The following is a 16,093-nucleotide window of genomic DNA, read 5'->3' as shown; positions in this document are numbered from 1 at the left end:
CTGTTCCGGGATTTCGCAATTCACAAATTAAGCACTGGCCAACTCATAGGCATTCATCGGCCTGCTTTCTTACTCTTTCTGATGGATTAAATATATATTTCATTCAGTTTATTTTGCATTCAAACATATCAAAAGATTAAACTAACTCAGCTTTGGACTGCTATTCGCAACTGTTAGGACTGCGTTGTTTTGTTTGTGTGTTTGATTTTGATTCTAGATTGGGGGCGTGCCTTCAGCAAACCTGATGCTGGTCAGCGGCCTTATTTAAACCCCGGCAGAGAGTTTGTCGGGGCCGCTGTCCATTCACTTGGCAGTTGGCCAGAGCCGCGCTCCTATTTGGCCATTATGCTTTGTTTCGCATCCATACACCATCACTGACGACATTTACCGCATCCATACACTTGCATTTCACACTGATTGAACATATTGATACTGACAATTTGATTATATAATTTAAATTGAGTTAAATAAATCTTCTTTTTGATTATACTTCTCCTTGTCGTCTCCCTTATTATGTTACATCCCTGAGCCAGGTGTAACACAACCAATTACTTGAGTAAATTTGGAAACTTTTGGTGGCTAACAAACCTATTTTAAACCATTTGGAAAATGCACACTGGTAACTCTTTACAATAAGGCTGTATTAGTTCATTTTAGTCAATACCTTTAAAAACAAACAGTAAACAACATTTTTATTTCAGTATTTGTTCATGTTTATTAGCGCTGTTTAATAAAAGTACAGTTGTTCAATATTAGTTATTAGTTAACTAATGTTAACAAGCATGAATTTGGATTTTAATATTGCAACAGTGAATGTTCAATAATGATTAATGAATGCTGTACAAGTATTGCTCATCAATAGTTTTTGTTAGTCTTTCATTCAATCATTTTCTTGTCGGCTTAGTCCCTTTATTAATCTGGGGACAGATTAATGAACGCCACAGCGGAATGAACCGCCGACTTATCCAGCAAGTTTTTTTACGCAGCGGATGCCCTTCCAGCCGCAACCCATCTCTGGGAAACATTCACACACACACACACACACACACACACACACACACACACACACACACACACACACACACACACACACACACACACACACACACTCACGGACAATTTAGCCTACCCAATTCACCTGGACCACATGTCTTTGAACAGTGGGGGAAACCGGAGCACCCGGAGAAAACCCACGCGAACGCAGGGAGAACATGTAAACTCCACACAGAAACCCCAACTGATTTATGTTAGTAAATGAACTAATTTACTTATGAACTAATGAAACCTCACAGTAAACTGTGACCTTCACACTGCTTTAGCTCATCATGAGATGAGATAACAGACCTAAAAGTGAAAGTTTCACACCTTCACAGAAAGAACGCCATGATGGCTATGACGCCAAGTTCTGATGGCTGTGATTTGGAAAATATTCTGATGTGAACATTGGCGGATTGGTATAAATGTAGGCCAGATTTTTTTTTTATCAGAAGCTGCGAGTATGAAGGTGACACACCCACTTCAGGTGAGCAGCGGAGAGCCTTCAAAAAGGGGGGAAGGAAGCCAGGTCATCGGATTTCTGCAGACAGACTGGAGAATCAGGTTGAAGAGGTACATTCCGACTGGAGCTCCCTTTGTGTGATTGATAGCATTTCTCACATAAATTTCTATTAACGGGACTGCTTTATTGTGATTAAGATGATTACCTTCCTGGTCTCTTTCCTTGCTGCACTTGTGTGTGAATTCGTCCACAGTGACAACTTACCGGTAGGTGAGTATCACTGAAACTTCCTTTACTCAGCGAGAGTCTAGTTTCATCTAACTGACTGTAAAAGCTCTTGAGATTTCATCTGTTTCACTTCTATTTGAACAATTTGAGTTTACTAATGCTGTCCTTTCACCCCAAACAGCATGGTGCTATAACAATCCAGCATGCAGTAAGTTTTAGTTTTTTATTAAATTATTAAAATTGACAAAACGTTGAATATTAGGACTGTTAGGAGAAATAATTTTAAGGCAAGATGTTGCTGGTGAAAAAGGTAAGAACATTACCACCATGATTTTAAGATGTTAGAAAACTGAACATTTTTCTCTGTGAAATCCTTTGGCATAAAACAGTGAAATTTGGTGTACAGTGAGCTGCTGAAGAGGAGATAATTTGAGAAGAAAAGCTAATTTTGGGAAATGTAAAAATAAGTGGAATTCTAATCTACAGAGACTGATTAATTGGTCACACTTTACAATAAGGTTCATTAGTTAATGTTAATTAATGCATTTACTAACATGAACAAACAATGAACAATACATTTACTACTGTATTTGTCCATGTTAGTAAACGTTAGTTAATGAAAATACAGTTGTTCATTGTTAGTTCGTTAACTCATGCTTCATTAACTAATGTTAACAAGCATGGACTTGGATGTTAATAATGCATTAGTGAATGTTTGATTATGATTAATAAATGCTGTACAGGTGTTGTTCATGATTAGTTCATGTTGGTAAATGCATTAACTAATGAACCTTATTGTAAAGTGTTACCGATTAATCAAATGAACACAGACTGTTTCGAATGTTTTCTAATATGCATTATTACAGTAGTTTAAATCTACAGATACTCATTAAAAAAGTGATAAAATACAGTTTTAAATGTTTCAATTAGACTGAAAAAATACGGTTTTGTATTTGCAGTGTCTCACCTTGATATACATGCTTAACATCACTGCACAGTATAATCAAAACTTGCTCTAAAGCTTTTTTTTAATCCTGTATTGAACTAGATTTTCCCAACTGGCCCAATATTGCTCCACAATACTGCAATGGATCCAGCCAATCTCCCATTGATATTGTCACAGCACAAGTTCAGGGAAATCCTAACCTGACCCAGTTTATTTTAACTGGTTTTGATGCCAACACCACCTTCACATCAATTACAAACTCCGGCACCTCTGGTAAGAGGCACAGCACACTATTGTTTCTATTGTTTCTTCATTTTGTTTTGATGAAATGTGGTCGCTAAAAGAAGTGCGAATAAGGAATAATAGCTACAAAAGCAATTAATCCCTATGAAATGGTAACTTGAGAAGTGTTAGAAATTGCTTTTACAAAAGAGCAGAGATATACAGTCACCAGCCACTCTATTAGGTAAACCTTACTACTACAGTGTTGGACCCCCCTTTGTCTTCAGAACTGCCCTAATTCTTTGTGTCATAGATTCAACAAGGTACTGAAAATATTCCTCAGAAATTTTACCCCATATTGACATCATAGCATCACACAGTTGCTGCAGATTTGTTGGCTGGACATGGTCTGCAACAATACTCAGGTAGTCTGTGGCGTTGACACGATGCTCAATTGGTACTAATGGGCCCAAAGTGTGCCAAGAAAATCTCCCCCACACCATTACACCTCCACCAGCCTGAACCACTGATACAAGGCAGGATGGATCCATGCTTTCATGTTGTTGATGCCAAATTCTGATCGGACCATCCGAATGTCGCAGCAGAAATCGAGACTCCTCACACCAGGCGACGTTTTTACAGTCTTCTATTGTCCAGTTTTGGTGAGCCAATTGTAGTCTCAGTTTCCTGTTCTTAGCTGACAGGGGTGGCACCCAGTGTGGTCTTCTGCTGCTGTAGCCCATCTACCTCAAGGTTGGACGTGTTGTGCGTTCAGAGATGCTCTTCTGCAGATCTCGGTGGTAACGAGTGCTTATTTGAGTTACTGTTGCCTTTCTATCAGCTGGATCCAGTCTGGCCATTCTCCTCTGACCTCTGGCATCAACAAGGCATTTGGGACTGAATATATCCCCCTTCTGATGCCAGTTTGAACTGCAGCAGATAGTCTTGAACATGTATACATGCCTAAATGCATTGAGTTGCTGCCATGTGATTGGCTAATTAGAAACACGTTAACGAGCAGTTGGACAGGTGTACCTAATAAAGTGGCCGGTGACTGTACGCGATATACTTTTTGACAACAGAAGAATGAAAGTTTTTGTATGCTTATTTTTGTTTGCATCCATATTATTTACTAAATAGGGGATAGTTCACCCCAAATTGAAATTTCTGTTATCACTCACTCTTAAGCCTTTGAGATTTTTGGTCATCCTCGAAACACAAAGTAAGATATTTTAGATGAAATCCATAAGCTTGATCTTCCTTCATAGACAGCAATGGTTCCGACGTCCAGAAAAGGAGTCAAGAACATAGTCAAAATACTCCATGCGACTTCAGTGGTTCAACTGTGATCATAGAAATAGACAAGAATCAGTAAAAATTCATAGAGTTTTCCATGTCAGGTCAGGGTGTGCATTCACTATGGGCAGTGAGACGCATTGCCATTAGAGTCAACACTGATTTTACATGGAAAACATATTTTTTTTAATATATATTTTTTGGCAAACAATGTGTTCTTGGAACACTGAACAACTGAAGCCACATGAAATGTTTTGACAATGATTTTAGTTCTTTTTTCTGGACTTAAAACATCTCAGGACCTTTGAAGGATGAGAGAGCTCCAGAATTTCATCTAAAATATCTTCATTTGTGTTCTGAAGATGAATAAAGATCTTAAAACAACACGAGGGTGAGTAATTATTAGCAGAATATCATTTCTGAGGTGAACCCTTTAACAGATTGTGGTAAAGATTGTAGAGTCTATGGCTGCACAGTATTGGAAAAATCTGATATTAATCAACAATAAATATTGAGTGAATAGCAATAGATATAAACACAGTTTCACAGGATGGTTTAAAAAGCACTGTTTTTTGGAGAGTCTAACAGTATTTAGGTACAGAAATTTAATAATCACAATGCAAAAATGCTTTCCTTACTTTGCTTTGTCTCGCTATCCAAATATCAGAAAATTCTTGGAGTAAGAAAAAACTAGTGTTTTGTTTTCATCTTCAGAAGGAAATAAGGGAACATTAAGGGATTTTACATTAAAACAAGCAAAATTATCAGTCAGTTGGATCAGTAAAATAATCTTGTTCACACTTTGACATGTACATGTTTTTTGTTTTTGCATAAATCATATAAATTAATATAATTTATAAATCATATGAAATAATTTAAAATAAACTACAGTATTTAAATCCAATTCTCTAGCTCCTGGTCGACTATAATTCAGACTCAACATTTGATTCAGACTCAGCTATTGCAGGTGCACACATTGAAATATCAATGCTGAAATCATATACTGTATCGTGCAGCTCTAGTAGAGTCAGTGATGCTCAACATTAATGCATATTACCCATTCACAGTGGTCGTCTCTTTGGATGAAGACATAATGTCAGTGCAAGGCGGCGATCTTCCAGGTCTTTACGTTTCTGTACAGTTTCATCTTCACTGGGGCAGCAGCAGCTCCTTGCCTGGATCAGAACACACTGTGGATGGCAAACAGTATGCAATGGAGGTATGAGTGGATTAATTTTCCCTGTGTTATTCCACAAAGTTTTTCACCCACATGTGAATTTTATTTCCTCTTTTAAATATTTGCCAAATGATGTTTAACAGAGCAGGGAATTTTTCACAGTATTTTGTATAGTATTTTTTCTTCTGGAGAAAGTCTTATTTGTTTTATTTCAGCTAAAAATTGAAATAAAAATATAATGTAATAATATTTATATGTATATATATATATATATATATATATATATATATATATATATATATATATATATATATATATATATATGTGTGTTTATATATATATATATATATATATATATATATATATATATATATATATATATATATATATATATATATATATATATATATGTGTGTTTATATATATATATATATGTTTATATATATATATATATATATATATGTTTATATATATATATATTTATATATATAAATGTTTATATATATATATATATATATATATATATATATATATATATATATATATATATATATATATATATATATATATATATATATACATATAAATATTATTACATTATATAAATAATTGTTTATATATATTTTCGATAGTCCACAGAACAAACCAGTAACACGATGACTTTCCTAATTACCCTAACATAGTACCCTAATTAACCTAGTTAAGCCTTTAAATCTCATTTTAAGCTGTATAGAATTGTCTTGAACAATATTATTTACTGTCATCATGGCAAAGATAAAATAAATCAGTTATTAAAAATGAGTTATTAAAACTCAAAGGGTTAAAAACGAAGAGCTAATAATTCAGACTTTAGCTTTATATCCTAACACAACATCCTGAGATTCACAGTATGGCTATGTATGTGTGTGTCTTTCAGCTGCACATTGTGAATCTCCATTCAACATACGACGGGAATGTTTCTGCTGCTCTAGCTGCTAATGACAGCTCAGCGCTGGCCGTTTTGGGTTTCTTCATTGAGGTGAATTCTTACACATTCATTATTTATTATTACTGATTATAGATAAAAGCTCAAACCTATAAAGTGGATTCATTTGTATTGGCCAACAGGGAACTGATGAAGCAGACAAAACAAACAGTTGGGACATCTTTACATCCTTTCTGTCAAACATCCCTAATTCAGGTAAGACATTTTGTGTCAGATGTTTTGGAGAAATGATCATCAGTGGTTGCTTAAAGGGATAGTTTATACCACGGATGTCAAATCCAGTTCCTGGAGGGCTGCAGCTCCGCACAGTTTAGTTTCAATCCTAATTAAATACACCTGATCAAAATAATTGAGTTCTTTAGGCTTTTTCTTGCTCTGTTAAACATAATTTGGGAAATATTTAAAAAAGAAAAAAAATCAATAGCAGGGCTAATAATTCAGACTTCAACTGTATATATATATATATATATATATATATATATATATATATATATATATATATATATATATATATATATATGATAAACGATGTTTAACAGAGCAAAGAAAATTTGGACAGTATGTCTGATAATATTTTTTCGGTCCCACTTTATATTAAGTGTCCTTAACTACTATGTACTTGCATCAAAAAATAAATACAATGTACTTACTGTGTTTATGATGTATTTGAGAACACTTGTGGTTGGGATAGGGGTTGGGTTATGGACAGGTTTGGTGATATGGGTAGGTTTAAGGGTGGGTTAAGGTGAAGGGAATGGTCAGCAGTGTATTTACAAATGTAATTACAGAAGTTAATAACAGATGTAAATACATACAGGTATTTAATCAAGTCTAAGTACACAATAAATACATGTATTTACACAATAAGTACATTGCAACAAACTATTATTTCCTGTGAAAGTACATATCAGTTAAGGCCACTTAATATCAAGTGGGACCATTTTTTCTTCTGAAGAAAGTCTTATTTGTTTTATTTCAGCTAGAATAAAAGCAGTTTTAAATTTTTTATTTATTAAAACTATTATGATTAGAAATGTGTTGAGAAAATCTGCTCTCCGTTAAACAAAAATTGGGGAAAAAAATAAACAGGGGGACTGTAATCAGTACTATAAGCAGTTTGTTATCAACTTCCTATTTTGAAAGTCATTTAATTTAACATGTCAGTATTCATTTGTATTATTCCAGTGTGTATTAATAGAGCAACTATTAAACTATTAAATCAAAGCAATTTAAAGTAATTTTAAAAAAGTGAGTTCCAAAACTAGTATGGTAAAAAATATATTAAACATTAAGTCTGTAAAATGAACTGTTAAAAGTGGTGATGATCACCAGTCTTGTGATTGAAAGTGTTGTATTGTCGTCTTTCAGGTTGTATCTCAGCTTTAATGTGCTTTTTAAATAAATAAATAAAAAACAAAGCAGCTGTTTGCCATCGTGACAGCAATCTGATCCTATTAACGGCCAATCGCTTTCACTCCGAAATGGCGGAATTGCGGGGCTGTTGCTGGACACTGCTGTTGCAATGGTTGCACATCTTGGTGATTCTAACTCTTTGCCTTAATAACCATAACCTAAATAGCCGGGTCCGTCACATTTTAGGGTCCCCTTCAAACATATCTGTTGTGTTCCGTGCTATTAGAAGGTGTTGTGAGAATTTGTAGGCATTTTTTTGTACATCGTTTACATTGTGAGAAAATGCAAATGTGTTTTTTTTTTTATGTGGATGCATTGTGAGACTTTGCTACACATGTGCTGTCAAACGGATAAGGATCTTTTCTCAACTTGGTGGCGTTTTTTGTAAAGTGTTTTCTTAAATTGCTTTGTTTTTAACTTTTTATATTTGTAGGTAATACATACACAGACATTATGGATCAAATCACTATGAACAGTCTGCTTGAAGGAGTGAACAAGACTAAATATTACCGCTACCAAGGCTCTCTGACCACACCACCCTGCAATGAAGATGTCATCTGGACTGTGTTTAAAGAGCCCATCAAAGTCAATAACAACTTGGTAAGTCAAGGCATCTCTATGCTATATGGCACAGGTGTCAAACTCAGTTCCAAAAGGGCCGCAGCTCTGCACAGTTTAGTTCCAACCCTAATTAAACACACCTGATCAAACTAATTAAGTCCTTCAGGCTTGTTTGAAACCTACAGGTAAGTGTGTTGTAGCAGGGTTGGAACTAAACTGTGCAGGGCTTCGGCCCTCCAGGAATTGAGTTTGACACCCCTGCTATATGGGTTCCCAAGAGTCAGTTTCTGGAATATCATGGGGTTTTATAAGGTCCATTTCAGACAATGAAAGTCAGGGAATTTGTTATATTTTATAGGAATATCGATGGCGTGGGACATTTTCAAAAGGTACACATTTGTACCATAAGTGTCTGTATTGGTACTTTAAAAGTAGATATTAGTAGCACAGAATTTTTGGGATATCATGGGTCCATTTCAGACATTGAAAGTCAGGGAATTATATTTATAGGGGAGAGCGGGGCACAAAGGCACAACAAGGTAATAGGGTCAGACAAAGCATTTTTTACCAGCAACACACAAGCCTCTTCTACAAATGAGCACTGGTTGAATGATTGCCAGCTTATGGTTTCTGTGCAGTATTGCCAAAAGTGCCCGGAGTAAAAATTTTACTATTTACCCCACCTGCGGAGGAGGGCGACGCAGTGGCGCAGAGGGTAGCTCGTTCGCCTCACAGCAAGAAGGTCGCTGGGTCGCTGGTTCGAGCCTCGGCTCAGTTGGCGTTTCTGTGTGGAGTTTGCATGTTCTCCCTGCGTTCGCGTGGCTTTCCTCCGGGTGCTCCGGTTTCCCCCACAGTCCAAAGACATGCAGTACAGGTGAATTGGGTAGGCTAAACTGTCCGTAGTGTATGAGTGTGTGTGTGAATGAGTGTGTCTGAATGTTTCCCAGAGATGGGTTGCAGCTCGAAGGGCATCCGCTGCATAAAAACTTGCTGGATAAGTTGGCGGTTTATTCCGCTGTGGCGACCCCAGATTAATAAAGGGACCAAGCCGACAAGAAAATGAATGAATGAATGAATGAATAATTAAAAGGACAAATTCTGGACCTTTTGGCCATGGAGGGTGGTTCGTTTGAAAAATGTAAAATGTAAAATGTAAACTATATCGTTTGAACCACCCAAACCCCCCCTGGCTACCGGCATGCACTGTTTTTTTAATATCTTTTAAAAAGGTTCCATCTTTCAGCCTAGAAGATGGTAATCAATATAAGATTTCACTATTAAACTTTTTTAAAAAATAATTTAAAAAATGCTGCAATAATGATTTCTCCTGTGTTTTTCATCCAAACTTTTTCAATAATTAGCAGGAAGGCGTCTGTCGACATTGTGGTGAAAACCTCAGAACCCTGGGCAAATACCTTAAAACTCTGTGTTACATTTAACCCAGCGTTACTTTGAGCTCTGCGCTCCTCTATATTTTGTCCAAGTTTTGTTTGTCTCCTTAAATTTTAGTTTACATTTATCCAAATGTATATTTTTAGCATCCTCAAAAATAAATGTACAAGAGCTGTCACTGGTGTTGTCCCTTGTCAAAAGGTCCAGAACTGTACCAAAAGGTCTATATTGGGACTTTAACAGTGCATATTAGCTGTTATTATTTGATATAAGCTGAAGCAACACAAGTCTTCAATTTTTGAGAGAAGGACAACTTGATTGTTTTATGTTCAGTCCACTTAAATTTGTAAAACTAGTAAGTTAGCTTAATTACTTCATATTGTCCCAACATAGTATGATTGTGTGGAAAGCAGCATTTCTACAGTGTTCTGCATGACATCTGCATGTTCTTAAGCTAAAAAAAACAGCTCATTTATTTTTTCCCAACCCCCAAACAGATCAACCGCTTCTGTACAAAGGTCTTTGCCAAAACTGCAAAAGCTTCAGATCTGAATGTTAACAACTTCAGAGGAGTTCAGCCGCTGAATGGCAGAGTGGTGACGTCTCAGGTGGAGCAAACCGGTTCCTCTGCAGCTCCTTCATTAGTCCCCACATCCATTTCATCCCTCTCCCTAATTCTGCTCTTGACCAGTTTGTCTTGCCTGTAAATATACTATTAGTGATTTTATTAAAATAACTGGAGTTTAATAAAATGAAGTTTCACAAACAAATTTCGAGAGGAGCATGTGATATGATTGACTGCAGATATCATTGACTCATCTACACTCAGTAGCTAGCCAATCAGATCGATCCAAACTCACTATAAGTAACCTAGCTAAGAACTACTCCCTTATCTTCGTTTTCTCGAAGAAACCCCCCATCCACCCCTTCTCCTCCTTTCCTCTTTTGCCGAGGGGAGCTCTCGAGAACACCTGACCTCGTACTCCCCTCACATGCTCTATGGACCTGGCGGGAGCCCTGGGCTCAACTATCTCCGAGCTCAGGGTTCTCTCTTGGGACAGCATGCCAAACCTGCTAACTTGCTAACAAGTTGTCAAACAGTAACTAAGCGTGAACTCTTGAATTACTTATCCCACTGCATTGTTCACTTTATTGATTGTGTTTGTTATGATCGACATTTTCTGTTACTGTTGTGCATTGTCCAACCCGGGCTCATTGTGGAAACGTAGTTCCACGGAATACGTCCAGGCGGGTACGTACGGCTGCAGTTTTTGTTTTCGCGAATCCGTGAGAGGCCGCTGTTGTGCGATTTTTCGCACTTCAGACGCCTTTCGCGAGTGCGGTTCGTGCCCGCGATGTTCTTGCGTGAACCCACCGGAGGCCGCTGTCCGACTGACCGGATGATTGACTGCGCGGCCGGCCAATCTACCGACCCGCCCTCCTCCTTCCCCGAACCCAATCAATTTTACCGATCGACCCGCCCGCCCGCTCGCTTTCCTAAACCCGAGCAACAGTTTACAAAAAGCCGTCCAAAAAAATAAAAGCCCCGATTTTTTTTTTTCTACCGCGTTTTCGGATTTCACCGCATTCTCATCCTGACACGAAACGCGTTCACTTAATTTTTGGGATTCTGTTTTTGTTTTACCTGATTGCTGGAACCGCTCTTCCCCGGACTCGAAACCGATCGCCGTGGTCGACTCCTCTCTGCATCTCGAGCCTGCTGATGTACACGGTGAGCTGAGTGGACAAACGGGTTGCTGCGGGGAAGCCCTCCACAAGGAGGTAAGGCAAGCGCGAAAGGGAACAGCGTCACACAGCCCCGCAGCGTTTGCTTGAAAAAAATAAACACGGCCGTACGTACCGCCCCGGGACATATTCCGCTGTCTTCAGAAACGTCCGCGGGACTACGTTTTCAGAATGAGCTTGGGTTGGCATTGTCACATGGAGACATTTGATGAGAACCAGAGGTTCCTGTTTGTACCTGTTGTATTTCTGTTTCCATTATCTGTATTTTGAAACGCACAATCCACATCTTTAGGATATTGTTGAAAAGATTCTTTGTTTATACAGTCGAAATACTTTACAGTATAGAAAGCTTGTGTGTGACACATTTGACCGATTTGTGAGCGTTTGTATACTATGTGTATGCTGTGAGAATAAGTGTGAATTTTTGGTTTTGGAGTGTGATGATGTCATGAATATTATTAAATAAAAGAGAATGGTTGTGTGTGTTTATGTTAGACATTTCTGGGCTCATTGCTGTTTCATGACCCTTGCTGTCCATATATTGTATAGAGAGTCAGGGAGATCTTGTTTTTAAAATATCCTAATTTGTGTTCTGAATGTGAACAAAGGCCTTATGGGGTTTGGAATAACAATGACATGAAGATGAGTGACTGATGTGAATAAATCTTTAAAGGTTAAAGAAACCCTCGAGTACTTTCTTTGAGATTTTAACAGATCTGTGTGTGTTTAGCATCATTTAAGATGATGTTAGCTCCTGTTAGCTTTAATTGTGGGGAAAACTGGATAATTTTGAGCTTTTGTCAGCTAATTTCAGCTTCCGGGTTTGAAATAATTTTTAGGGCGCGATCAAAATTGATGACGCTGCGCAAAACTGCAAGTGCAAAGACGACGCGTCGGTTTCTCATTATTATTCATAGCACAGTTTTCTTATCCTATGAGAAGAGCCTGCTGCTTAATTATTCATGACTGCGCATGCTTTCCGAAAACAAGGCAGAACTGCCAGTGCCAAGCTGTGAGATCCTACCTTAATGACTGCTCATATGTGTTTGTTTCTATGATCCACGGGGTTTGTAGCATGTTTTTCCCCATGATCCTGTCAGGGTCGATACAGCAAAGCTGTATGTGTGCTGCAAGCATTTTTGTCGGGAGAGCAGTACGAGAATTGGAGAATGGCGGACGTCCTTTATCAGGAGTTTGTTCACATTTAGACGCATCACCGTGCTGATGTGTTTGCCTTAATCCTCTAGATTACCAACAGGGCTAATGCTGTGTTCACACCAGACGCAGAACACGTGGATAAATCGCACTATTTGTGCGTAAATAGCTGCGTGAACATTTGAATTTACTTGCTTCATTCGCGCGTCAAACCTCGCTTCATTCGCGTTTCAAATTCACTTCAAAACAGACGCGGATTCGCGTGATGGGCAGGGCTTCTGTCTGCCCGAAGACTCTAGCTTCATAGCTAAATGGCTAACATGGATTTTATGAAGAAAATAACAGTGTTTATGTGCTTTATGAAGACTGAAAAACAGTGTCGATACGTTTAGGGTCGTGTCTGAGTCCACTACATACTTTCAGAGGTGCATCCAGCTCTGTGAGCTCATAAACTCCTCCAGAAACTTAACCTGGATGACGGAGGCTTTCAGCGGTGCTTCTGACTGGGCCAAGCCGAGTTTGATGAACTGTTCTACGTCACAATCACGCCCCCACAAGAGCAAGCTTCTGATTGGTTAACGCGGCGCGAATGTACGCTGAGGTTCAGATTTTCGAACTCGAGAGATTCGCGCGAAACGCTCGTTAAGCGTGTCAAACACGGCAAGCGTGCTCGTTAAGCCCTGCACCATTCGCGCAATTTGCGTCATTCGCGCCACGCCATTCGCAGTTATCGTACCGCAGGATGTCTATTCGCGCATTTGCATTGATTTAACATGTAAATCACGCGCGTGCTGCGTCTGGTGTAAACGCAGCATAATGGTTAAAACAGACAATACAAGAGACCTGCTGCACTGAGTCTGCATTCAGACCTATGATTCAGACCCGGGGATTGAGGGAGAAATCATTTATAGTGTTTATATAAACATGATTATCTTTAGAATGATATAAATGGTGGTTGTGTGTATGAAATTACGTAAAACAAATGTAGCAGGGCATTAAATTATTGTTTATTTATATGCATTTTAACATTGTAAACTATAAAACCATGCGTCTTCTCACGGTTTGTGTCTCATTTTGTGAGCTGACGGATGACAGTTCGCTCCCCTCCTTCTCCCCTGCTCTGCTGGCCACGCCCACTCCTGCTCTTTGCTCGCGGAGCTCCACTCCCATTATCATGCAAGAAATCTGAGGAAGACCTGAACCGAAAATGGGGGGTGTCATGGCCCCTTAAGGAGGCATTGAAAGTAAGTGAAGAAAAAGAAAGAGAAACAAGCAGTTTGTTGAACGCATCATGCTGGAAATATATATATATATATATATATATAGCCTCAATATATAGTATACTTTCAAACATGTGATGTCTGTGTATGATACATTTTCAATTAAGCAACATTCTGTATTGCTTAAGCTGGGCATCACGGTGGTGCTGTGGGTAGCACAATGGCCTCGCAGCAAGAAGGTTGCTGGCTCGAGCCTTGGCTGGGTCTGTGGGCATTTCTGTGTGGAGTTTGCATGTTCTCCCCTTGTTGGTGTGGGTTTCCTCTGGGTGCTCCGATTTTCCTTATAAGTCCAAAAACATGTGGTACAGGTGAATTGGGTAAGCTAAATTGTCTGTAGTGTATGTGTGTGTTTGAATGAGTGTGTTTGGGTGTTTCCCAGTGATGGGTTGCAGCTGGATGGCCATCCACTTTCGTAAAACATATGCTGGATGAGTTGACGGTTTCATTCCGCTTTGACTGTGTGAGACCAATCGAGGATCAAACCATAACCTCTCTGGACAGAAACGTAGAATATGGACCAATCACTCGCCTTTTTAATGTCTGATCATCTTGTTTAACCCCGCCCCTATTCGCAGTGCCGTACGACAGTATTTTGCAAGCTCAAACTATAGTGTGACTGCGGCATAAATGTGAATGGTAGTGTATGGGTGTTTCCCAGAGATGGGTTGCAGCTGGAAGGGCATACGCTGCGTGAAACATATGCTGGATAAGCTGGCGGTTCATTCTACTGTGGCGACCCCAGATTAATAAAGGAAATCCGAAAAGAAACTGAATGAATGAATTGCTCTAGATTTTGTGCTGTCCTCAAAGTCCTTGCAGTGTTATCATCATCTCTTCACAGGTCTTGGATCTGATCAGCTGATCAATATAAAGCCAGCTCTGAAAAAGACAGGTTGTTTACATCAGGGGTGCCCAAACTCCGTTCTGGAGGGCAGGTGTCCTCCATAGTTTAGCTCCATCTTGCTTCAATGCACCTGCTTGGAAGTTTCTAGTATATCTATAGAGCTTGATTAGCTGGTTCAGGTATGTTTAATTGGGGTGGAATTGAAATATGTAGCCATCCAGGATCAATTTGGACACCCCTGATTTATATGTTATTCAGATGAGTATTACTAACCCCAACAAAATGATCTGCCAGCAAATTGTATGGAGTGTTGATCTCTCCCTGTAGTCTTCCATTCATACACACAGGAATGCGTAGGACCAGAAACGCAAGCTTGTGCCACAAGTTTCGCAGGTTGCTGCGTTGCAAAGTTCAAGCTTGGTGAACTGTGACCTGCGATATCCCATCACTTGACTGCGTGAGGCCAATCGAGGATCATGTAAGAATGGGTTTTAACCACAGCGGTTGGAAATATAATTCTGCCGAGTAACTAAAAAGTTATCAGCATGATGGTAAAAAAGCTGTACATTTCTAGTCAAACCATTCTTCTGAAATCTCTTACCAAAAAAGAAAATAAGGGCAGTGTTAATAGCTATAAATGTGGGAGAGCGTGTATATTGAACAATTAGGAACAATTAAGTGGAACAATTAAGTGTTGATGTCAAATCAAAAGTACACTCTAAAAAACATTTAGACAAAACAAAAAAAATGAACGCAAAAGTTTGCAATAATATATTCAAGTTACAACAACATCTGACAAAATGAGGACAACAAACTTTATTGTTAGCCAAATCTTTTCCTGTTCAATCAGAGGCATTTTTACTTAGCATAAACTCCATTTTTTTAAGTGGAGAACTCAAAAAAATAAGTTGTTTCAAAAAGTTTTTTAAATTAAAATTGAAAACAAATCCAGTGTTATGTGCGTAATTTCATGTTTTTAAGTTTAGAACCTCAAATAAATTAAGTAGCTGTAATTGTTTAATTTTTGTTTGTTTTTTAGCAAATTTACTGTTCATGCTTGTATGAAATACATTTAACAACAGCATTTTTGTTTTTTGGTAATTGTTTTTTATAAAACAGGTTTTTATTGTAAAAAAAAACATGTAGTGTTCCATATTATCAGTATAAAAAACAGCAAAAAACATCAGTGTGTGGAAAAATACAAAACAACTCCATTAGTGTGGAAAAATTGAGTTATCAACCCAATTTCTTTGGGTTGCTACAAGTTAAATATTGTTTAAAAGTAATTGACATTTTTGTTTACTTTTAAATTAGCCGAATTTTTAAATTGATGTAATTTTCAATATTTTC

The 16,093-nt window shown here is 38.1% G+C and overlaps 1 protein-coding gene across 3 annotated transcripts; it reads left to right on the top strand.

Annotated features, from left to right (window-relative positions):
* Window positions 1–1,570: 1,570 nt before the first annotated feature.
* zgc:153760 lies at window positions 1,571–12,141 on the top strand. Of its 3 annotated transcripts, none has more exons than XR_015503588.1 (9): window positions 1,571–1,608; window positions 1,696–1,768; window positions 1,908–1,934; window positions 2,775–2,945; window positions 5,258–5,409; window positions 6,284–6,385; window positions 6,475–6,547; window positions 8,199–8,595; window positions 8,664–9,612. XR_015503588.1 is itself a non-coding variant. In XM_087275398.1 (9 exons), exons 2-9 carry the CDS (start codon window positions 1,696–1,698, stop codon window positions 10,423–10,425), a joined length of 975 nt encoding a protein of 324 aa, XP_087131524.1. In that variant the 5' UTR covers window positions 1,571–1,608; the 3' UTR covers window positions 10,426–12,141.
* Window positions 12,142–16,093: the final 3,952 nt, after the last annotated feature.

The sequence above is a fragment of the Danio rerio genome, chromosome 12 (genome assembly GCF_052040795.2).
Source record: "Danio rerio strain M-AB ecotype USA chromosome 12, GRCz13ab, whole genome shotgun sequence".
In the NCBI taxonomy this organism is placed as follows: domain Eukaryota; kingdom Metazoa; phylum Chordata; class Actinopteri; order Cypriniformes; family Danionidae; genus Danio; species Danio rerio.
The sequence above is the reverse complement of the archived record's forward strand: the minus strand, read 5'-3'. Positions and strand labels throughout refer to the sequence as shown.